This window comes from Amphiura filiformis, chromosome 3 (assembly GCF_039555335.1).
Source record: "Amphiura filiformis chromosome 3, Afil_fr2py, whole genome shotgun sequence".
NCBI lineage: Eukaryota > Metazoa > Echinodermata > Ophiuroidea > Amphilepidida > Amphiuridae > Amphiura > Amphiura filiformis.
Window position 1 is genome coordinate 77053201 of NC_092630.1, and position 26169 is coordinate 77079369.

General features: G+C 36.9%; 2 protein-coding genes across 2 annotated transcripts in view; one reads left to right on the top strand and one right to left on the bottom strand.

Moving 5' to 3' along the window:
* Positions 1-260: 260 nt before the first annotated feature.
* Positions 261-13690, bottom strand: LOC140149168 (succinate--CoA ligase [GDP-forming] subunit beta, mitochondrial-like). Its single transcript, XM_072171365.1, is given in 12 exon segments — positions 261-2151; positions 3552-3672; positions 4058-4200; positions 4700-4861; positions 5314-5410; positions 5881-5970; positions 6631-6783; positions 7477-7567; positions 9703-9757; positions 9760-9801; positions 10982-11129; positions 13558-13690. Coding segments are annotated over 12 exon segments (1293 nt in total). The 5' UTR covers positions 13639-13690; the 3' UTR covers positions 261-2041.
* A 2128-nt stretch (positions 13691-15818) lies between these two features.
* LOC140147511 (uncharacterized) overlaps positions 15819-26169 on the top strand; it is a 130165-nt gene continuing 119814 nt past the window's right edge. The window contains exon 1 of the mRNA XM_072169293.1: positions 15819-15919. The gene's annotated coding sequence lies outside the window, so the exon portion shown is untranslated. The remainder of the gene's footprint in view (positions 15920-26169) is intronic.

Genomic DNA, 26169 nt, shown 5'->3' on the forward strand with positions numbered 1-26169 from the left:
ACTGATTTTCGGTTTGCCCCGAAGAGTGTTAATGGAAACAGGAAATGATTTTGCATAAGCATAATACCAGATATTTGCAAATGAAAAAGGATGATTATTATCATATATTTCTGTTTGGATTGATAGGCCTGTAGATAATGTTTTTTAACAACCTATATGTATATATCAAAAAGTTGAACAATGTAGATTAAAACTTAAAATCTATATAAGACCTGTTTGAATGAACACTTTTTACAAACATACAAACAAAAAATACATACTTTTTAGTTTTTGAAACATGATATCTATTTTATTATGTATCTCCTTTTCTCTTTTCCGTATATATTTCACAAAAATTCTAATATAATTTCAGTCCATTTTAAAAAGTATCAGATGAATACAGTTTTTATTATGTGCTTTGTACCCATCTAATAAGATTTTATGATCTACCCCACAAACAGCTCACAAGGTATTAATTTCTTTTACAACCTTATACACTGTTTTGGTGGCCAAATAATGATCGTCATGGTAGCCAGAAAAGGTGATGATGATTGGTGATGGATAGAGATTACTATATCAATCACACATAAATTCTAGACACCTCATTGACTGATTGTCATTCAATATGTTTTATATCAACCAATGCCACTATCAACCTATATCGCGCGCTTATATGGCACCATATTTGAACTTTGAACACTGTTATTGTCAATTGTAGGTACACTGGTCCTTTGTTTTTGGTCTTTTATCAGTTCTAAACATTACGAGTTGTCCCTTTAGGCATATCTTTGCACACACAAAAAAAAGCATTCACCTGATTTAACATGGTCATGTTACAATAAAAGTATCTCAAATGCTCATATTAATTTAACATGGTCTATATCACTTCAAATTTTGTCACCCACAGTAGCGTAGCATCAGAGGGACATGCCCCCATCAAAGAGAAAATTGTGAAAAACACCATTGAAAATGGCAGAAGTGTCCGTGTCCCCCAATCAGGTTTTGTGCCCTCCAATTGAATAACTTATGCTACACCACTGGTCACCCATATCATAAAACACACAGGTACTACATTGTCTTGGTTTACTTGCATTTACACTGTACAGATATTTTGCACTATCACTTCCAAAAATATTTTGCATACACATGAATATTTTGGAATGGAAATCAGATCATTTTCTACTTAAATTTTTCATACCAAACATGTATCCATATACTATAATTGATCATAGATTTAGTTTAGGTCCTAAATGGTCCAGTAATAACTAACACTAAAACAGTGAAATGCTCCAGTGGCGTAACTAGGCTTGGTAGCGCCCGGGGCAAGAAACTAAATTGGTACCCCTACCCCCCAGCCGAGAATAGCTTAGACGCGGGGGTGTGGGAATGGCATCAGTTCATGAGGCCGATTTGGCACCCCACCCCCCTAGTTACGCCACTGAAATGCTCATATTTTGTTTAAAATTTTAATCAAATTCCATGATTATGTTTGGATAGTTTAAGAGCTTCTTATGAAGTTGAACCAATATTGTGGTAAAAGAAAAATGAAGACACTAACTTATGTACCATTTTCAGAATGATCACAAGATTGCCAGAGCCATAATACCATTATGTTGTAACAACTGTGTCAAAAGCTGCTTTCAGTGAGATAAAAAAAATGTTGCAATGTTGCAAACATTCATATGACTCAATCTTGGTCAAAGTAAACATTTCTAATACATCTGATTTGATCAGAATACAAGTAAGGCTACTAGAACCAAACAAAAGAAAAGAATATGGTATTTGGTACATAAAGACTGTAAATTTGGGAAGATAGTACAAAACTCTTTAGAATGCATCTACACAAGGGCATTTTGATGGATACCTTCATAATTTGATAGTGTCATCCTCAATTACTCAAATTCTGTTGCATATTTGTAAAAGGTAGTGTTTTTTTGCCAAGAATACTTCTCATCTTGTGTTTATAACATCTTGTAAGATGTGAAGTATGACTTCTCTGGAGTTGCATTTACAGGATTCATGGTTTAACAAATGTGCATCAGAGTTTACAATTCTTCTCTGTTTACTTCAGTGATGCAACTGCTTTCTGGGCTGCTGACCCCATATCTTCAGCTGTCTGTATTGGTAGTCCACTATCTTCAAGAATTTTTCTGGCTTCATCAACATTCATCCCTATAAACAAGACACAAAAATTGATCATATTATACATTTTTGGCAAGACACAATAAGAACAATATTGGATTAATCAGTCATGTTGTGATTTGTGCTCTCCTAAATCAATGCTAGCCAGTAACATGGACCTCTGGAAGATTATGTCAATATCAAAAATTTTGATGGGAGATCAAGAATAAACAATAGAAAATCACAAAAAATGTAAGTTTCAAGTTGACAAGAAATCATACTTAAAGAAATATTCAAGTCCTCTAAAAACCTATGCTACACATTTTGAGACACTTTGCTTCTTTTTACTTATCCATACCACAAAGTAAGCTGGGAAAATAGAACCTCTGAAAGATGGCCTTAAATGTCAAATATCAAGAATGTTCCAAGAAAACCCAGATAGAATCACAGTGACAAATACATAGCTTGGTACCAGATTGTCACAATAGAAACTAACTAAGTTCAAAATGACCATTGTAATGCAGTCCTATTCAAAAGTATCCAACCAAAGAAGTCAGTACATGGTGATCATGCAGGGACTGCCTTTTGAGGAGAGTGAGAGCAATCACTCTCTAATGCTCTCCTTAAATCTGAAATAGGAGAGTGATTTTTAGCTCTCCTCAGTTGACCATTCTCTCCTTACATTCTATTGTAAATGCTCTAAATGGCTCTCCTTGAAGGCTCCAGAAGAGCTATTCAATGCTCTCCTGCTAATTCCAAAAGACAAGTCCCTGGTGATGGTCAGAAAAAATTATATACAAAGACATTCCTTATTTCATGATCCCTTTTCATTATATGTGACACGATCTGCTCCACAGGGGCCAAAGGAGGCATTTTTGAAAATTGAGTTACTATAATTATTATCTTGTAGTAATATTAGGCTATCATATACGGAAATACTGAAAACACCAAAGGTCTAGCATATTTGGTTATCAAGTTATGAGGTTTTGTGATGTGTATTTTCTTATGTATTTGATTCTTTTTTACTCCATATATTTGCCTTTATCTCAGTTTCAAATTTGCTGCCTTTGGCCCCTGTGGATCAGATCATGTCACTGCGATTTCATCTGGTATCCATGGAGCATATCACATTCCCATATTCACTAAATATATGAGAGGTAAATCATTGGCCACAGAAGCTGAGATGAAAATACCTAAAAGGATTGGTAGCCAGCGCTTTCATGTGTTAAATACTAATGCGTAAGACTTTGTCTTTTATGAGATCCAATATCGTATCATAATGGATGGGCTGGCCAATATTTTTATTAAGATGCACCGTCATCCACTACTCAAAATATTGGCCAGTCCATACATTATGACAAAATATTGGATAGGCAAAAGACAAAATCCTATCTTTTATTTTCTAATTAATCAATGACTTCATATATACAAACTGTGACTACTTAACATACCTGCTAATCTGACAACTAATGGTACTTTGAGATCCATTCCCCTGCAAGCTGAGGTAATACCGTTGGCTATGATAGCACAATCCACTATACCACCAAATACATTAACTAAGATAGCTTGTACCTGTGCAAATCAAAAACAGGAGCCAAGTTACAAAAATGACGAAATATGAGTAACATAATAAAACTTAAATGTTAACAAGTCTGTTGAAGCATTATAATGATTCACAACAGTGTAATCAATCAAGTTTATAGTATCAATCAGCAAGTTTTGCTGTTATTTTAATTTCTTCATTAAATCATTAACACACATCAAGTTAGCTATTATCAATTTCAAACACCTTCCAGAATTCAGCCTAAACTTGGATCATCCTTGTGTACGGGAGAATGGAATTTGGTGAATAGATTACAAAGAAGGATTATGCGTTTATTCTATGATCTTTTGTGTAATTGTCTTGTATTATGGATACACCCTATAACTACAAGTAACACTAATGACAAAATCTTACATTTTTATCTGAACTAAGAAGTTTGAATGCCTCGTAGACTTGGTGTTCTTGTACTCCACCTCCACAATCTAAGAAATTGGCTGGTTCACCACCATGTAGCTTGATTATATCCATAGTAGCCATAGCAAGACCAGCACCATTCACTGCAAAAAAAGGAACAAATTAATTTTCTAACTCATCGACAATGACAACCGCTTTTAAAGAGTAACTGGTAGTTGATAAGGGTGAAGGGTCTCATCATTCTTTGTCAGCAACAGAAAAAGAAATTCTGGGTCTGGAACAGAGGACAAAATATCTCACACATTCAGGATGCTTACTTATTTTGGTCATGGCTTCAAACAGATGTCTAAATAATACTTATGACTGGAAATTTAAAGGTTTGGTTGATTTTGTCTTAACATTTTACACCTCTGGTCGGTATATCTATTGGGCGATTCCTGTTGAAATCCATACACCCCAATGGAAGACATGACCTGATGACTCATGCGTGAGAGATTGAGGTCACATCTTCCATAGAGGGTGCATGCATTTTAACAGAAATATCCAATTGTTGACTGCCTTTCATAGCTTGTATAGATCTAGCCCAGTACAACAGAGAATTGCTTTCAAACAAAACTTGTGCATTGTGCAAACTGTCCTTACCCAGACATCCTATATTTCCATCCATTCCAATGTAGTTTAGATTGTGCTTAGAAGCTTCAATTTCCCTTGGATCACTCTCTGAGAGATCTTCCATTGCAAATACTTCTTTTTGTCGAAACTCGGCGTTATCATCAAAGTTGATCTTTGCATCAAAGCACACAACTGAAAAGCAACAAGATAATCACTGTCAGGATTGGTATGATTTAGGAGAACACACTACCACATAATAAGTATCATTATTCAATGCCAAAAACACTACATACAAAGCTCAATTGCTTCCCTACATTTGTATTCATGACTAAGAATGGTATGGCAGGAGTTAACTTGTGGCTTTCATTTCCACCATACCATGATTATGGCAATGCACTATTAAAGTCTGGCCTGTCTGTGTTCTATGCGATCCCAACTGTGATATGCTCCTCTGGTAACAATCTTTGTTACACACCTGGTGTTAATTCAGATAGGTGTTTATTCATATTTTTGCCTTTCAGTAGTTTCATGTTTGTTGTTGAAATGTTACCTATTACAAATTTGAAGTGTGCAACCTTAGTTTACAAGCTTTTCAGCAAAAAATGTACATATTGCAATTTCTGAATTTGATAAAGCCTACTCACCTCTCCCATCTGGAGTCTCACCAAATGGATTAATTTCCACTTGGGTAGCATCTACTCCTATAAACAATTTATACAAGTTTTGGATTTGGTCAGCAGCCTTAATGAAAAGAACAAAACCATCAAAACTCAAAATGAGTTGATATGAATACTGGTAGATTAGATGGTTACTCTCAAGACTATAGTAGGAATTCCAATTGAATGAATGCAGCTTTCAACAGCTGTACTTGATCCAACCGCGATCGTATATATCACATATTTCGAACTACAACGCGAACACACGACCTTGGGATACAATGCTAACCAATCATGCTCACGCTATAGAAAGCTGCGTTCATTCAATTGGAATACCTATATACTATTACATATCTATGGTGATGAAACATGAAATGATGTTAATATTTCAGTTTGAGGACTAATACTTTTTAACCCGAGTACAATACAATTGTAACACAAATTCACATTTCACTTCAATCACCAGTGCAGCGACAATCATGATAAAATGTAACACAGTGTTTTACTTGTTTCTCATTATACTTTATGAAGTTACAAGTACAATATTTTATTTACCTGTCTCTGTAACTCTCCTTTGAACAGTAGATTCCCAGCTAACCTCATGGCTTGATCATCACCTAAACCCTTGCTAATATCAACTCCTTCCTGGAAGAGAATAAAATTACATGCCCTAGTTAAAACCACTTGTTAAACAAAATACAATAGGAAGCTTAAACAACAGAATTACCAAATCTTTCTTTAATCATACAGTCACAGTACATTTGTTACCAAGTCCAGCCAACCAAAAGTTACTGAGTGAAGCAATATGGTTTCATCAAGTATACCGCGTGACTGATGAATTAAAATCGTCAAGCTTTTATGACAGAAACATTAAAATGAAGAGCCAGTTTTGACAAAAACTTGCATCTTGACCAGTTTGACAGCATACACAATTACACATTGACATTATAATTGCTTGTGATGCAAGCAAGTTAGGATTTTGTGTCTATAACACATTCACCTAAAACAAAGTATGAAAATATCTTTAAAAAGTTATTATCTGCTCTCATCAACAGCACTACTGAACACCTTAAATCCTGTTTACTGTGTAGGGTGCTCAAAGGTGCTGTTTACTGCTTTGACATTGTCTTTTACAAGAGCTGATGGAAAACTATCTATCCACAAAAATAACATATGTAGTGAAATAAAAGTTGAATTAATGCTCTGAGCTTTTGATCCTAGCAATCCACAGTTTGTGTGGAATTTGTTGTAGGTGACAGAAACATTTGTTGTAAATAATCATAAACTTGTTTTCTTCACACTTGCCTTGTATATAAGTTCTGGAGTTTTCTCTGCTACTTCCTCAATATCCATGCCTCCTTGAGGACTGCCAATAATAACTGGTCCCATCATTTCCCTATCCATAAGGATAGCTAGGTAGGTTTCACGTTCAAGGTCTAATGCTTCAGCTACCATCACCTACAAGCAAACAAACAAGTATGTATACAGATGATCTGACTTCCATATCATGCCAAATTTAGTGGTGGATCATCAGAAGATAACACAAGACTAAGCTCTGACTTCAGCACAATTAGATGCATAATGTGGGCACAAATGATGGCAAATTCAATGTTCATTTTACTCATGAAACATTCTAGCAGATATTTGTCACAATATGCTATATGTTGAGATTTCCATTGATAATGGTCACTTGGCTCTGAGATGTGAGGGTCATTCAATAAGTTCTACCTCCTTATAACTTTGGTTTTGTATATGCAAATCCAGCAATGTCACCTATAAATGAGGGCAAAAGTACATTAATACCTTTTTCAGATTTTTGTAAGAATAAGATTTGATACACTGGAAACAGACAAATTCGTTAAATCTTTACATGAAAATATGTGCGTATCCCTCCTACGATATTAGCTCGATATGCAAATGTTATGATTATTCTAACAGATTGTAACTTAACATAAAATGTGTAACCAAACAGCAAGATGATCCCTTATAAAAACGCACTTAAACTTAAATTATACCAGCATCCAATTTTTTACTGCTAAACACTGTCTCCTTGATCCTGTCATAAATGATTGTAATGTGTCAATGACACTAGTGATGAAATAAACCAGATTTTAACAAAGAATGATGATTGCATAATTTGTGTGTGCATACCTTTTGTACAGGAACTCCATCTTTTGGTGTTTGTTTTGTCACCAGGTTATACCCAATCATCTGATCAACCAAAGGTCCAAGATCATCAGCACTGAAAATATTTAACAAATTCATACTTGTCATATCTTTAACCCCAACACCCAACCCTGCTTTTTGCTATCGGAAGTTAAAGAAGAAACAAAAAAGGAGAGAAGATGAAGAAACGAGATCTGATTGTGTTCGCCTGCGACCGCGAGCATGCACAGCCAGCAGTGACAAATGAGTTATGACCCGAATCTGTGAGAACCGGAAGTGATCCTTAATTACCTTTGACCCAAAAATATTACATAGTGCTTAGGATGTCATAAGGAATATTCCTGGTGAATTTCAGCTTAATCGGAACTTATACATGGATTTTGATTTTTTTTTTAATTTATGATTGACCTTTCGACCCCCTTAATGACCTTTGACCTCAATGGAAAAAAAACCACATGTACACTGACAAAATGCATTGTTCCAATTTTAATAAAAAAATTCTACTTTGTTTAGTTGTCGAGATAAAAATTCTTAAAGTTATTTAGCTAAAACAGGAAGTGACCCTTAATGACCTTTTGACCCCCAAAATAAAAAAATACCATGCATACATCAGGTAACATTGATTCATGTATGATGATTATATTACTCTGGTCTGTTTACATTTTGAGATAAAAATTTTTAAACTTTTTTGATAATTTTGGTTTTTGACCGGAAGTAAGCCCTTAATGACCATTGACCCCAAAACTGTAGGCATCCTAAAGACCCTAGCTAGTAGCGATGCATGTGTGCTAATGGCGACTCTCTGCTATGTAATTTGTAAAGACGTGATTTTTTGAATATTTTTTACAAATTTTTCAGACTTTTACCGGAAGTGACCCCCTAATGACCTTTGATTCCAATTTTGTGGTATAACTTTTAGACACTGGCTATAGGTGATGCATGTGTGCAAGTGCCGTCACGGTGCTATGTAATATGTGAAGGAGTAGCATTTTTAGTGAAAATCACGGTTTTGGCCACTGACCGGAAGTGGATGACATTTGATCGGAAGTTCATCATGTGACATCTGTGGCACCACCCAATAGTCCTAGTGACCAACTATGATCAACATGGCTGAAAGCATGTGGCTACGATGGCTGATTTAATGATGTTGACAGAAAGAAGAAGAAAGAAGAAAGAAGAAGAAGAAGAAGAACGCGGAAAAAAGAATGCACAGCGCCGATAGCGGCTGTGCAAGAAGTCACTTGGCACCCCCGGGATTCAAACCTTAGACGGTTACGCTGCTCCGGGCAGCGATTCTGTGAGCAAATAACACTTAGGGTGATTGCGTCATCGCAGACCCTGAGATTCACGCATGCGCATTGGTTTTCATCATGGTATTTTGTGGTATGGTGTTAGGGTTAATATGGCTGTAATTGCTTGCAAAGAAGAACAGCAATTGTTTAATTTATTAGCACGTACACAACAATCAACAACTCATTAGTTATGTGTAGCTTTGTACTATCCTGGCATGACCCTGTTGTGATAAACAGGACACGCATTAGCCAGTGCTGTCCTTCTGTGGTAGCAACTGTAATTGTTATATCATTTTGGGAAATTTAAATCAGCAATATATTTTTGATTAAAAAAGAGAAGGTTTCAAAAGCCAGTCTGGAAGTAATAACTTTTAACTCACTTGGTAATTTGTATTACAATCACAAATGCACAGACTCAACTTCCTGCATTTCATTTGTTCTCATTTCATAGTCATATAAACTCTCATGTTGAATTTTTTTAAATTATATAAAGTACAGCATATAAAATACCATATACTCTATTAGTTGCCCCATCTATTAAACAGCCCAACCATTTTTTTAACAAGATGTTCAAAAAATGCTGAAATTTTCATGCTATGTTGTGTAGTAAGCTGAACACATTGCACACACATCGGCATCAGTAATGGCATCAGTAGTTGGTGAAAGTATCATCGTGACGTAAACCCGAAGTCATTGATCTAAGTAATTAGTTCATAGTCTGTCATTTCAATATGAGTTTTAAGCTTATCTGATAATTTTAACAGGAATTGTTCTAAACATGACCTCTAATAAATGACCCCTTTTGGGAAATGCAACCCCCGGCCCCTGGGCATTTAATAGAGTAAATATGGTATGTCAACGTTAAATGCTTCTTTTCATACCAGCACCTACATGATGTATCACTATTGTAACTACTTACTTTTTTGTTAGATGTACCCCTCCTTGTAAACCACTTGAAAATTTGCCCTTACCCTCCCACCAGCTAGAATCTGAGCTTTCATAACAATTTCATGTACATCTGCAGAAAAATGCAAATAAATAAATGTTAATGTTTCCAAATTTACAGCACTATTATTTTGTGCTCCATGATGGTAAAGTAGTCTAAAATCTAATACATAGTGCATGTATTTACAAATTAATTCTAGGACTGAAGGTAAAAATAAATTGTTGTCTCTCCACTAAACCAAAGGAAACACTGACAAGTGACAAGTGACAATTATCTACTGGGCTTCACTCTGAAGGGAGGAACAAATCATCCACCTAAAGAGGACAATTTTAGTGCTTGTAAATTGCTTCATCTCATTCTTGTTATGTTTGACAGTTGAATTTTAAATGTCATGAAGCTTATAATCAAATAGAAACAAACTATTTATATGCTGGACTCAAACTGGTAAAACTTTTCTTGTTTTCTGGTTTACCTGGGCAAGATATATGTAGATAGATATATCTATCACTGGGTTCAGTGCAAAATATTAGACCACTCTATTAGAGAAACTAATAGAGTGGAAAAAACACAAAATTGTCAGGGGCCTTGGATTTAAGTTTGTGTTTACAGTATTTTGTGTTCTCATCTCATTTCCTCTCCCTTTGTCTATGTTTGATATAAATACCGGTATATATGTTTGTGTGTTGTATCAGTATCAGTGTCTTGTCACTTTGCCTTTAAATTTGACCTAAAACTACACAGGCAATTTTTGTGGATAAGCATTTTCCAAAAGCTCCTTTAGTATTTTGTGTTATCAGGTCATAATAATGAATAAGGTTTAGGCTGGATTTTCCACTGTACCATGCTCAATGATTTTAGGTGAGCATCATTTACTTTTCTCTGCACTTTTTTTTTCTAGTATGTTTGTAAAGCTATTTTGGCATAGTATGTATTGGGTGTGATAATCTTCCTGCTACTAAGCACTTTTATTTAATTCGCGTACATTGTGGAACATTCAACTACGCTTGTTACTTTGTGACTAATCATGCTAATACACGAGCGTACAAGTACAACGCTACTCAACGCATTCATATTAGCGAGGTTATAGCCACGCAAAGAGTATGTTCCACGATGTACACAAATTAAATAATTTTTCTAAATCTCAAAATTGATAGAATGGCAAGTTATTCTATAGTTTTTAACATCATATGATCTAAAGTTGTCAAATTGGATGTTCGACATCCTTAGAGTAGTTGCCTGCTAGTTTTCTTACCTAGATCCTTTGCAAATTGGATGGCATCTTTAGAGTTGGTTGCCACTTTGAATTTCTGTACAGCAACATTATACTCGGCCATCAGTTTCTTGCTCTGGTACTCTTGTAGGTTCAACCATCTTACTGGGACAATTGGCCTTGCCACTGACTGTAAAACAACCACAATTCATTAATTATCTTCGAGAAACAATATTAATTACACAAAGACACCTCCTCATCTTCTTCCGCATTCTAATACATTTGACAACCTCAATACATGGATTAAACATAATCCTTGTCATTACCAACTGCTTTTAAAAAGTTGTGTTAGACCGGCCACAACCCGAGACTTGTTCATAATACGGATGGTCGATTTGCGCCCATAAATGTTTAGGCCTATGTCAAAGTCAAACTTGTATTTTGTACAAATTGTACAGCTATCGTTTCTACCGTGTGTTCGTGTTGAGTTTTGTAATTACACAATAATTATTATTACAATCGCCGGGCCACGGTCCCGGGGGGGGGGGGGGGTTACTCACTACTTGTCTTTTTGAAAAAGGGGTACTTTTTCAAAAGGCATCACCATTTAAGGGTCCTTTTTCAGCCAAATCCTTAGACGTTTAGGGTTAGTAATATTAATTGTTTGAGTGAGTTTGAACTATTCAACTTGATTTTTTTCATACACCAAGTTGGCAATATTCATACATTACTTTTTATTTTATTAGTGCATTGGGATAGGAACTCAAAAACAAGAAAAATATTTGCCATTGCTTGAACATGTTTGCTACAGCTATCTAAATAGTCAATGTCAGGAGTGTTACACAGAATTAATTAATTGGCAATAATTCAAATTTCTGAAGAAATTACCAGTCTGTTGGTGTTCTTTTAGCCCTGAAAATATATTCCTGAAGCCAAACTGCTGCAATCATGATGTAAAGACCTTCATATTCAAGAAATATGTACATAAAAACATGGTTTTCATAGCTCGACCAAAATGTTACACTCCTGACAATCAATTGTAAGTAATATAGGCTCAACAATAAAATTGAACTAATGTAATTCAATTTTTTGCCCCTTTTTGAGATAGCCATAGATAGTGTCACCCAAAAATTACAAAAACTACTCTAGAAAATGTGATTTGCAAATTTATATATTTGAGGCTATACAGTTACTGTAGCAAAGTGACAGGAGTGTTACAAAAACATGCAAGCTGGGCTCGAAAAACAAAAATGAACGTAAATCACCTAAATTCTGTGCCTTTTTTGAGAGGGCCATGGATGTTGTCAACAAAAAATTACAAAGACTGTTTTAGAAAATGTAGTTTATAAAATATTTCAGGGCATACAGGTAGTGTACAGTGTCAGGAGTGTTACACAATAGCACTACTTAGATAGATCCTTACATCAATTTGAAGAACAATGTGATGCTAAAAACTTCAACACATTTTTTGCACATCATATTGCATGATATAAACTTAAACAGAAAATAATTCAAGATATTTCTTTTGACAAATAAAAACTTTTGTTCCTGATTTCCGCGAATTTTTAGGTGTTTAAATGAAAATTTTAATTTTTTTTCCAAAACTTTGTTTCAATGTGAAAAATTCTACATGACTATTTTAGTTTAGTGTCTAAGTAATTAATTAAAACTCAAAGAATTACATATTTGCATAATTTTGTCAAAATATAACAAGGAATGACATGGGTCTTTTGTGTTATATTTCTGAAGATTTTGGACTACTTTTGCCAATAAACCTGTTGAAAAATATATTTAGTAATATTACTGAAGTAATTTTTTTATTTTTTCATGAATTTAGATATGTTTTGCTTACAATAAGACAACAATTACATTTCTGAACACTGTTTGTAATTTTGACACTTTTTTTGTCACACTTTGGTGCCATTATTTCTGATTATACCCATATAAGCTTGGGACTTTTACTGTTTGTCGTTTTTATTATTACTGCAACTATATAGCCATTGATTAGTTTATGGTACAGATTTCCTTTAACCATGCCCCGAATTAAAAGCAGTCAATATTTGTTTTATATACCAAATCTTAAGATTCTTGTCATCTGTTTGGTTAAAAGCATCGAATTGTGAAGAGAAATTAATATTTTCAATGCAAACGGCACACAGATTACAATCTGCGATTTCTGCGTAATTATAGCGCGTGAAAACATTAACGCGTGCGTAATATCATTTTACGCTGGGTAAAACGCGCAGTTTGATCGTGATGCATGTGACCGGTCCAGGCATAGTTCATGCATCATGGACCGGTCATAGACATCACGTGACATAGTTCATTTTGCGGGCATAGTTAATTCAATGACTGCTTTTTCAACCAATCAGATGACAGGAATCTATATATGAGGTATATAAATACAGATACAGTCCAAATTGTATGAGAAGTCTACATGTATGCGCCCCCCCCCCGTGTATGGCATGCGATAATGCTGCAACCTGAACAGGTTGCCGAATTCGTCAGGTTGGTATAGTGAAACCTACAGCTCTGCGGCACTTGCCTAAAATTCTTCTACTTGCATATCATAAACTGATTAGATTATATTAAAATTGCCCATTAAATCTCGCAAATACCTGTTTTTGCCATAACGCTGTCAAAAATCGACTTGAAAGTTTATGCCTACAGTTTTTTAGTGCACTCGATACAGCGGCCATGGTGTAAGATGTGTAAACTTTAAAATAGATACTGTTTAGGTATCTAGTACAGCACTAAACAGCAGCAAAAAAATCCTTGTTCTATTTGCCCATAGTTCTGTTTTCAAATGTTCAGATTTTATTAGTTATTAAATATATAACATTAAAGAAAATAAAAGCACTTTTAATCATAAATAATTGTAAATTTCTAGCAGTTGCATGATACTCTTGGCATATCCATTATAAAAATCTGGGTATTTTTCAAATGGGATACTCTAAATTGAGGAGTTAACCGCACGTTGGAGAATAGGGACCGTTCACAAACACTTGTAAGGGGGGCCTGATGCAAAAAAAAATTATCGCAAACATTTTTCGGGGCCCCCTTTACAGACCTCGAAAATTTCAGGGCCCCCCCTTTTTGACATGAAAATTATCGGTCAACTTAACCCCAATAGAAAAGCATACAAACATTTTTTTCAGGGCCCCCCTTAGAGGGTCAAAAAATTTCAGGGCCCCCCTTTTTGCATCAGCCCCCTTACATGTGAACGGTCCCTTATGTCCCCTTGTACTGCTCCAGGACCATAACTCGACGACATGAACCATAAAGGAGCTATTCATTTTAATGACTATTTGGGAGCTATTTAATGACCTATTAATGTGGACCTCTGAATGGTTTCTGACCAAATGAACCTCATATTTGCCCATTTTATCTCCCAAAAGTGCAAATTTTCGCACGCTTCGCGCGCACTTATTCCACTTTTGCACCATCAGTTCAGCTTTAACAAAGCAACATTTTTCGTGCGCATTTCTATCATAAACTTATCCTGTCCGACGCCAAAAGGTGCTGGATTCACTATACTTCAAGAACTTTTTTCCAACCCCATCCCCCCCATGTCAAAAAGAAATCTACACCCTTGATCATGTGAATTAATGAACCCCTATTTCAAACAATATTATCAGTGAGCACTGAGCCCCCTATTTTTGGTGTAAAAAATATCCCCAACCAGTATGATATTGATATCCCGTCCAAAAGAAAATCCTCAGCCAATTATAGCCATGATTGGTCCTATCTATTCTTATAGTTCACTAGACCCAAAATTTTCGAGTTTAGAACCCCATTTTTGTTTCCCCTACAAAATGAAGTCCCCGGCGCCTAGTCGTCTCTTCACCGGTTCAGTCTTTGGTAATGGATTGGGCTACGGTGGCCGGGGGGGGGCGGAGGGCACTTCAATTTGAAAAAGATATAGGTGTAGCTGGCACTTTCGCACTAGGACATTCGGTGAGAGCAAAATGTAAACTTATGGGGTCATGGGTGAGAGCTTCATTTTTGGCAATATGGGGTCATTGGGTGAGAACATGACTTTTTTTTTAAATGGAATCTTTGGGTGAGAACCGAAACAGCACCACAGAAACCTCGAAAATCGAATTTCTAGTTCTAAATGGCTTCAAATTTCTTCAAAATAAGTAACAAAATCAGTGATGAATGAAAGTTGCTGTTCAAATTGAACTTGTAAGGGTCTTTGGGTGACAGATCAAATGGAAAAATAGGGGTCTTCGGGTGACAGAGCATGTACGTGTTCGTCAAAACAATATGTGGTCTTTGGGTGACAGCGATGCTGAAAAAGGGGGTCTTAACAGCCGCCGGATTAGTACGCGTCACCTCCAAAGTTGGAGTGCCCCCCGGGGGGCTGTGCAATAATTATGAGCTCTAGGGAGGGTAAAATTTAGGGGGCAAGAAATTTTGGTGAGCCAAGGGGGGGAAGCAATTTGGCAAACCGAGAGACGGGGAGGGGCATGATCATTGGTCAGCACATTCTTGGGCGATTAAATAAAACGCTTTTTTCTGCTACGCTGCGCTCGCAACATGAATAATGACTATTTAAAGTTTGCAAATTGAGATCCCAAAAAATTTGCCATGTGCAAGGGGGGGGGCAAATTTTTTGGCGGACCGAGAGGGGGGCCGAAGCGAAGTTTGGCAGGCCGAGAGGGGGGCAAGCGATTTTTGGGGGGCCGAGAATCTTAAATCAAACTAACCATTATTTAAACCAGTCCATATACATTAAGAGTTTAAAACCTGGTCACACTTTTCAATCATGTCATGCATAATACAATTTACAGGCCAAATCAATTTTCATCACGTCCGCGTACCTCTGAGAAACCTCAAGTTGCGTACGTATTGTCACACAATTTAGCTTTACCCAATTTAATTGACAGTCGGTATTCTCAGTCGGTGTACATTTGGCCCTATTTTTCTACGAAAAAGAAGGCACAAATTAGACTGTTAGCTGCATATTTATCATTTGTAAGTATTTTAGTTTTGATATATCTAGCTTGCAGTAGCTGAATTTGGCGCTCGCACGTACATTAGCCATTTGAATTCCGAGTGTACAACTCGCAATGTTTCACTCGTAATTCTAACATCCTGGGATTTCACTTCATCCTGGCATTTTTTTACAGGCAAAGTTCCCGGCACCGCTGTTTATTTTGCGTAAAATCCGCAACTTAGTTGTACCGAAGAGCTTAAAACGACTGGTAACGAGACTATGCCCTTGACACAATTAAAGATGGATGCTGGCGGTCTGCACGTAAACAATAGCCGTGGTGGAATAAAAATGCTGCAAAAAGGTGTTAATATTGCAAGAGTAACTACATTTTCGAATCGAAGGTAATTATTTGATCTAAGATATTCTTAAAATGAATCCGGTTTCATCATCAGTGATAAATATTTCCTGAAATTGGACATTACTTTGCACCCAAATTCTGTACTTGTGTCCGGAGCTGTGCACCGTGCTGCAACAAGGCAGTAGCAGCGGTAGGATTTTCAAATCTTTTTGTACTTTACCCATGATTTTGGGCACTTGGTACACCTTCTTTTATATCTGATCTTGTATGCAAGTGAATAAAAACGCTCTCAATAGGCTGAATTAATGAATGGCCAAAGGTTACAAAATGTCCTTATTAAAAAAAATAATAAACGATTTCAATATCATGCATGTATATGGCATGCATGTATTTCTGAGTGCTATGCCATGTAAATGGGCAATGATGGCTATGTGTATGTAAACATGTACGTTAGCAAGGCCGTGGATGTACCTAGAAGGATTATATTGCACCGCGATGCGCACTCTTCAATATTATGACCGAGCAGCTGGCTTCTGTTGGGTTGAAGTAAGCTTACTGTCTGTGCGCTATTTGATCTAGAACTCGTATCTACTATCCACGATGACACAGTGAGTGTGAACACGGACAGAGATAGAGCATGGAACTATTTAACTACTTCAGTCACTTAATCGTCGCCAATTTTCAAACACATTAAAAAATTCTTTATTAAGTTTAATGTTACCGGGTACCAAATTTATTTTGATGACATATCTGTATCTTCAGAGCAGCCAAAGTTTGCTCATTTTTATTTTATGAGATTAACCATGGCCCCATGCTCACAATTCGCTGATGATGTGTCATTTGAGCAGCTTTTTCGGGGTGCTGTACCCATCGTGATCTGCGTTGTTGTTTACTTCCGAATTTTCATTGCTAAATGTGGTGTTATGCTTGACTGATTCTGACATGATTTGGAGATACATGTAGCTCCAAAGCTCAATCCATAATAATCAATCATTGGTTTCTATATCAGTGGCCTGTATTAAAGATAGACTTCTCGATCAAATGTGTTATGTGTGTGATATGCGTTAGGCCAAAAAAAAATTATTGTTTTGCCTCAACCGTCCGACCCTAAATCCTGAAAAATCAGGGTCGCAATTTTTGAATGATGAATTTTACAGATTTGTTCAAAAACTCAATGTTTTTCACTTAAAAGTAATATCTTATTGAAAGACTAGTCTTTAATTGATGTCTAACAGGTATCCAGAAGTCAAAATTGACAAATGTCCCTAATTGAAGAAGCATTATTTAATATTTGAGAATAAAAAAAAAAGAAATCCGACCGTCCGACCTAAATTTCCCACTTGAGGGCAACACAATAATATTTTTTTTTGCCTAATCATGATATTATCATGCAATTCATTTCAAGTAGGCCTACTTCACCCCATCATCCCAGATTCCCCCATCCTAGAAAATGTGGGGCTGTAAGCTGGGTTTACATACATTTTTAATTAACAGGAATTAACCTGTTGGTGCACTCTAGGGGTGGAACGTGTAGCATGTTGGAATATTTCCAACCCTATACAACCCACGGATTGGCAATGGTAGAATGCACCCTGGTAGTCTAGCTTCGAATTTGCCGGAGAATTTGCTCACCAATAGCTTTTGAGGCTAGAAATTGATGAAGAACGACACCATAATAGCAAGGGTAGTGCGGAAATAATGATGGGGTCATCGCATCAAAACTGTTGCTAAAATTGCACTTCAACTAAATTATAGACTGTTAAAAAAAAAAAAAAATTACAAGTGCCATCATTTTCCCACATTCCATGGGATAGGTGGTGACGAAAGTACTCAAAACTCACTAAAAAAAGCGGCGAGTTGGTGCTCATTGCTTTTTAATAGAAATGATGGACATCAAGATTGTGTTGTTGAAATTGGGAATAGGCAGGCTGCTTTTGCCTGTATGGTCTGTCATTTTGTTCACTTTTCCTCCACGATTCTTCAATTTGTACACTCAAATGCGACAGAAATAAACCCATGTAGGTTTGTCAGTTGAGCATTTTTCTTGTGCAAATGACCTTATACCTGTAAATTTTAAGATCTGTAAAAAATTTTCAATTTTTTTCACTTGCTCCATTCATAGTTTTTTTCCAAAAAAAGCACACCTGAGACACAAAAATCTAGGTCAGACAGGCCTGTAGAACAGGGTTTTTTGTCACCTAAACCTAGCTGTAATTTCAGCTTAAGTTATCAAGTTAATCAGTGATTCATATTTGTAATTGATATACACAATAACAACTTTCAGTTTAAGCTTATTTACTAATTTTTTTATTTTCTTTTATTGCTCTATTTTCACAGAAAAGAACATGGATGTTCAAGAGAAACTGGGCGAAGATATGTAGTTCCATTCATGAAGAGGGTTGGTGCTGGTGTACATTGTGACATTGTCATCAGCGTGATAACGACATCGCCTGGACAAGGATGTTATACAATGATGTGCAAATCATGTTAAATTTGCTTTATTGCTTGGACTTTCTTAAACACAAACAATAATGTTCCAGCTGGTGTTCCCGAGGTCAAAAGGGTTCAGAGGATGCTCGAAGTTGAAATGGTCTCCAATTATATGTCCTATGATAAATCAGAAAATAATAGTTTGCACTATGTACATGTATCCCTATTGTGGCCGCCAGGACAGGTTCATCATCCCCAAGGTACCTGACTGGTACACACAGAGTACCTACACATTACAATGCTGTACTGCAAAAGTCAAGTACCGATGGTGAACCTGTGCAGTATAGGATGTTTTGTTACCTTGGTAACACTTCAAAAAAGGACAATACACATCGAGTCTTATTGAGTTCTATAATTTGAAATTGATATCAAAAATAAGAAAGCACCCTAGATAATTAAAAGAACTATTCTCTTTGTCTGATTTCTTGCAAGAAGACCAATAAGGGGCTGAGCAATAATTATCAGCTCCCCCGGGGGGCGGGTAAAATATCCGAACGGCTCGCCAAAATCGCTTGCCCCCTCGGCCCACCAAAATCGCTTGCCCCCCCTTTCGCTCGCCAAAATTTCTTGCCCCCAATTTTACCCTCCCCAGGGCTCATAATTATTGCACAGCCCCTAATTTGAGATCATTTTCATAAAAATCAGAACAATTTCATTTTCATTAGACCTATGACGTCACAATGTTACTCTTTTGCTCGTAACTCTATGAAGGTCTAAACAAATTGTTTGATTGGCATAACGTAAAAAATATTAGGGTAGGTCGGTCAGTAATTTTTATTTTGCATACATTTTAAGCTGTAAATTGCGTATGATAAAGGTTCTGGAATTTTTTTAATTAATTAAAATTTCTTTGCAAAAAAAGTAAGAAAAAAGTCTAGGGTCGGGCTTATTTCTAGGTCGGTCGGATTACGCCAATCAAACAATTTTTTAGGCCTAACCGTACATCATATTCATAGGTATGTCAAAGTATACTTTTTCTGAATCTTTATTGCCAGAGGAGGATTACGATAGTGTAGGTTTTGAACAGGATTTGTGTAATTTTAAAATTGACCCTATGTGGAAAGTTCAACGACCTGTTTCTTTTCTTATGACAAAAGCTTTCACCATCCAAATATGCAGTTCAAATTGATGTAGAATACACTATGCATGAAGAAAATTAAATATGTTATGAAAGTGTAATCAAACTTCTGGTGAATCCTTACTTTGTCACACTCTGATCAATCATAAACATACACAACCATATTCATATGGCCAGTTATTGGGTAGCCATGGATAGCCGAGTTCAATACTGCAGGACTATTCCAAGCTGGAGAAGCTGTGCAATAACTTAGAGTAATACAGTAGCTTGTGATGGAGTAGCTGTGGAGTAATTCTGAAGTTAGGGCATGGAAGTTACCAGCTTGCAGCCCTGCAGTAACTCTGCTATATATGGGCCACTAAAAAAACTTGGGTAGTACTACTGTCTGTTCAATTAGCTTAGATTCTTGTATTTTTAAGATATTTGAAAAATAAAATTTGTGGTCAAAGTCATCAAAAAAATGTGTTAGTATTGTTAGTGTGAGATGTATAGTTTCAGAGACATGTTTACTTTAAAGGGGCATTTCGTGCTCATCGCCCCACTTTTCTACGGTCCAACATCATTCCATAAACCATTTCACAATTCAGGGACTTTGCTACTTCATGAGACATTCCACAAATAAAGTTCGCAACCAGGATCAGCCCCAGAGTTTAGTACGTTTTTCCACAAGAGCATACTAGGCACCGCCAGGTTCAATCCGCAGCCTCTCGCACCATAGTCGAACACCTTATCGATTGAGCTAACTTGACTGCTCCAGACATATTAATTGATAATTAATTTTGGATTTATAAAGCGCCTTTCTCCAGAACTTAGAGGACTCAAAGCGCTGTAATTTCGCTGCAATGGTGAATAATCACAATCAGATCGCATCAACTAGGTTGCTGACGAACGGCGCACACCAGGGTTCGAATTCGTTTAAAAAATTTGCATAGCAGTTTTTTGGTTAATTCATCATAATCAGGATAAAAAGTGATATACAAATGCAAAATTGGGTAGCAGTTACTTCAAAATATGGAGCAAACTGCTATGCGATACAACCGAATTCGAACCCTGGCGCACACCTATCCGCATTTAGATTGTAACGCTCCACTAATTCTATGTGCAGCTCCCCAAATTCCATTGGGTGAAGGAAGTTTTTGATAACCAAACAACTAATCACCGATTTTTGTGATACAGGAGGAAACCGGAGATCCCGGAGAAAACCTGCAGAGTGAGCATGGAATCGGGATAAACCAAGTGCACATGCGCCCTTGGGTTTTGGCTTGAACCCGAGACCTCAGTGGTGCAAAGCGAGGGAACTACCGCTGCGCTTAACTCGCCTCCCTAGGTGAAGTGGGAAGTGATTTTGGCAGACCTTTTGACAATTGACCACCCTGGGGTAGACATGATTATGGCACCACCCCTAAGCTTTATCAATAAGCCTACTCAGTGCGGCCGACAAGGGGGTTAGGGGGGTGCAGGTAAAAAATAAAGAAAACATACCTTAATGGGGCCATAAGGGACTGTTCACAAACATTTGTTAGGGGGCCTGATGCAAAAAGGGGGGCCCTGAAAATTTTTGACCCTCCTAAGGGGGCCCTGAAAAAAATGACAAATTTTCCTAGAAAATTGAGTTAAAATGCTTTTCTATGGGGTTGACCCATAATTTTAATGCCAAAAAGGGGGGGGGGCTGAAATTTTTGAGGTGGGGCCCCAAAAATGTTTTGCGATGATTTTTTTTTTTTTTGCATCAGGCCCCCTTACAATTGCTTGTGAACGGTCCCTAAAAGCACAGAAATTGGCCCGGGCGTTCATTTTACCCCGCAGTGGCTCTCGGCAGCATGACATGTAGGCCTACATCATGCATCATTCATGAAAATCATTTTCATGAAATTATGTTGATGAAGGCCTACATGAGGTTTATCTCATGTAGGCCTACATCAACATCATTTCATGAAATTTATTTTCATGAAATGATGTTGATGTAGGCCTACATGCGGGATAGGCCTAGTACACATGTAGTAGGCCTAGTCATGCTGCCGAGAAATGCTTCAGTTTTCAGCAGGGGTCAGACAGTGTTTTCCTTAATCAATAAATCATTTTTAATATACTTTATTATTTATTTATTTATTAAAATTTAATTATGAAGGTTTTACGTATTCCCCATGTCCCTGCCATGCCGGGCTGCCATGAGATTCACAGCTAGCGTCCCGGGCGCGGCTAGCGTGCATCGTGGCCGGCCGTAGTTTCTTCGTGATTAAACAACAGCCTGCATTTTTAATGCTGTTCCGCCGTGTCGCGGGCGTGTATTTAAATGCCATAATAAACTGGATCTAGCTCTGTAATATTTAGAGTTCAGTATGTCATGCAGATATTTTTTAAAAATAATACTCAATCTCTATTTTGGCATCTGAAAATGTACACATTTCTGTTCCATACACGACTCTGGTTCCATACTGCTCTTCCTCGATTAGCTAGCCAGTACGTGTCACATGTCATGTCATGCTGACTTGTTTGTAAACAAACCACCTCAGAAGGGGCTAGTTACAGATAGGCCGGCCTACCTGTGACGAATTTATAATATAATAGTATTAAAGTTCATACATTTCAATGAAATGATTTCATTTCAAATTTAATGGAGTGGATGAGGTTGAAATATATCAACATGGACTTATTAATATTGAATTCCGAGAAGTTAGAGAAAATCATGGTAGAAAAAACCGGTAAATTCAATTTTCCTTTAAAATACGAAATCGACCTATTGAGAAAGAAACTAAAGGTTCAGTGTATTTATCAAAGGCCGTTGTTTCATAATAAAATATTCCAATCAGTGGGATAACCTCAGAAAAAATGTAAAATTGTGATCAAAAAAGATGATTTTTATCTTATAATCAGTGTTGACATGATAAAATGTTACATATTTTGAACCCTTTTGAATGAAGTGAATTTAATATTTTGAAGAGCCTAAGCAAGGAAAAACCATTTCTAACTTCTAGGAATAACGTTTTTAAACAAAAATAATATCGGGTTCAAGTAATTGGACACAAGAAATTGAAGCTTTGGAAGGAACTGTGACCAGGTGCGTCTTGTACGGTATGGCGAAAATGGTTGAAATTTCCCGCCATTTCCTGCTGTAAATGCCGTGCCCATGCGCGAGCGCGTACAACTAAAATGTCATGCATAAACAGCGGTGCCGGAGGATAAACAGGAAGTACCGGTCCCCACGTGTTTGTCATCAAAACAAAACCTGATACAAAGTGGTAAAACATGTTTTGGAGAAAGTGAACAGTTTTAGATGTTAAATTGTGATTAAAAACATGAAAAAGAAACAAACAGTGTATTCTTCATGCAAGAACGCAAATTTATGTTAAACATGGCGGTCGGCTGCGCATGGCTCGTAGTACATTGAGGGGGCGCAACACTAAATAAGCGTCCCATAGGATAACGTGTGATTTCGGCCTACTTCGAGCGCCATTCCTGGCGTCCCTGCAATACTTGGCAAAATAAATTTGGTATCAAATTAAAGCTCTGTTTCTGTAGATTCCAAAACTTTTGTCGGCATATATCGATGACCGTTGACTTTTTCCGCTATTTCGCGGTGCAAAAATATGGCCTAAAATTTACTAAATTCACCACTCACATTTCAAAATCGGAAGTTGTCTTCATCCGCCACAGAGAATTGCTTTTCAGATTAAATGTCCGTTTTTTTCTGCATCTTATCATTAAAGACACTTGTCGAATTCATATGAGCTGATTTTGAGTGATTTAAAGTGAACATGTCGGTAGATATGGTCGCTACAATCTCATATTCACTATGCACTATATTAGCCGAATTTCGTTCTTACATAAAATGCGTAGTGATTTAGTGTTGCGCCCCCTTATAAGTATTTAAAAGTTTTCAAAATCCACATTTGTCACTTGCTAATTAAACTAGAGACAATTTGTAGCTCAACACCGAAGATTTCATGTCTCTGCGACATTTCGTTCAAGAGAAATGTTGTTTTAAAGATCAGTGCCGAAACGCGGAAAATCGCATATTTCGACTTTTCCCCCAATATGCGAGAGTTTGTACAAAACTCACGAAACTGGTGACAGACAACAATTTAAGCTCGTCTTTGAACCAAGTTTAATTTCTTTTCTAGATTATCTGTCTTGCCATTTTATTTTGGAAAGCACTTGTTAATGAGTGTGAAGTATAAACACCCCCCTGTTTCAGTAGTAACAATTATGATCTTTTTTCATAGGCCTACTGAATATGCAGCAAAACGGCTTCATGCAGATTAACAATGTCTATTAACTTTAAAACCCGTTTTTGAGCCTTTTTGAAGATTTTTGGGTACAATTTCTAGACTTTGAAGGCGCCTGCTCGGCCAATAAAGCGTTTTTCCCAATAATAATTCACCAGGGTGACTTTTTGTAATACTTGTTTATCATCATGATTGAAACAGAACACATTTCATGAAACGCATTTCTTATTTTGCGCAAGAATGTAAAAAGAACGCTGTTCATAACGACGGTCCGTTATAAGGGGGCGCAACACTAAATAAGCGTCCCATAGGATAACGTGTGATTTCGGCCTACTTCGAGCGCCATTCCTGGCGTCCCTGCAATACTTGGCAAAATAAATTTGGTATCAAATTAAAGCTCTGTTTCTGTAGATTCCAAAACTTTTGTCGGCATATATCGATGACCGTTGACTTTTTCCGCTATTTCGCGGTGCAAAAAATATGGCCTAAAATTTACTAAATTCACCACTCACATTTCAAAATCGGAAGTTGTCTTCATCCGCCACAGAGAATTGCTTTTCAGATTAAATGTCCGTTTTTTTCTGCATCTTATCATTAAAGACACTTGTCGAATTCATATGAGCTGATTTTGAGTGATTTAAAGTGAACATGTCGGTAGATATGGTCGCTACAATCTCATATTCACTATGCACTATATTAGCCGAATTTCGTTCTTACATAAAATGCGTAGTGATTTAGTGTTGCGCCCCCTTGACATTGTAACTAAAGTTGTTTTCTTTAAACTTCCGTGGTCCGGGTACGCGCTGGTGAATTGCGATCGCGTAGAAGTGACAAGGTCGCCTACTACGCGCCGCGCCGAAGACCAATGGGTCAGCCGGCTTGTTGTCAAGTGCATTGATCAGCCAATCAGCGTGATTGTTTATTGCTTTTGTGTTTACGCTCGTGTACGCGATACGCACAGGCACGACCACGGAAGTTTAAAGAAAACAACTTTAAACACAGCCAAATTAAAAAGTCTCCAGTAGTTCCATCCCCATTTACTCAGAGTCTGATGAGTTTATGGCAAAATCTAGATTGCGGAACTCAGTCCTCAATGATAGTCAGTCATTTATCTTTTGGTCGTTATATGACTATCATTTGAGGGACTGAGTTGTTATAATATATCTTCCGAGGTGCAATTTCAGACAATAGCTGGGGATTAGTGGGGCAGAGGTCTATTGAATCCTTTCATGACCACTGAAGCATAGTCAAGTCTGCCAAGGACACTCGGCACAAATTGAAAGACCATCACAAAAGAATGCAAGCATGTCAGGTCATCGACACCAATTTGGTGTTTGTTATGACACCAATTTGGTGTCTGTTATGCACCTCGAAATATGTACCTTAAAGTCTGTATCTAGGCAAAATCGTTTTCATAATAATTTTCTATACACTTTCCTTCGGAGGTTGATACCAAATTTGATATCAAAAGTTTAATCATCGTGAGCAGAGGAACCTTTGTTTGGAAATTCGTGCAATTTGAAAAATGACATAGGGAATTGTATCACGTGCGGAACTAGCGTGAGTGCCAAGAATTACGTCGCCTGAATAGGCCGGCAGGTTAAAGGTTTACCCATGCATGTCAAAATGCAAATCAAATACCCCGCTCTTTCAATTGTGCGCAGGCAAGTGTACAATGATTCCTGTACGGGTTGCTTCAGGCCACATAATAAGCTGATACCATGCGTTGACTTTTGCATGGTCAATTCGTAATTTGTCATTTTTAAAATTGCACGAATTTCCAAACAACGGCTCACAATGATTAAACTTTTGATATCAAATTTGGTATTAACCTTTGAAGGAAAGTGTATAGAAAATTATTATACACATTATCTTGCCATAAACTCATCAGACTCTGATTAAATGGGGACGGAACTACTGGAGACTTTTTAATTTGGCTGTGTTTAGTACAATGAGTAGTGATTTTCAATCGTTTCACTCACATCACAAGACATTGCATTGCATTGCATGCAGCTAGTCTAGTGGGAGCTAGTGTCATATGAGTGTAGCTACATAACAGTTAACACTGCACTGCCACTACACTACATGTACATTTGGTTTCACTGATTGTATTTTATATCTGATAGTCATATAACG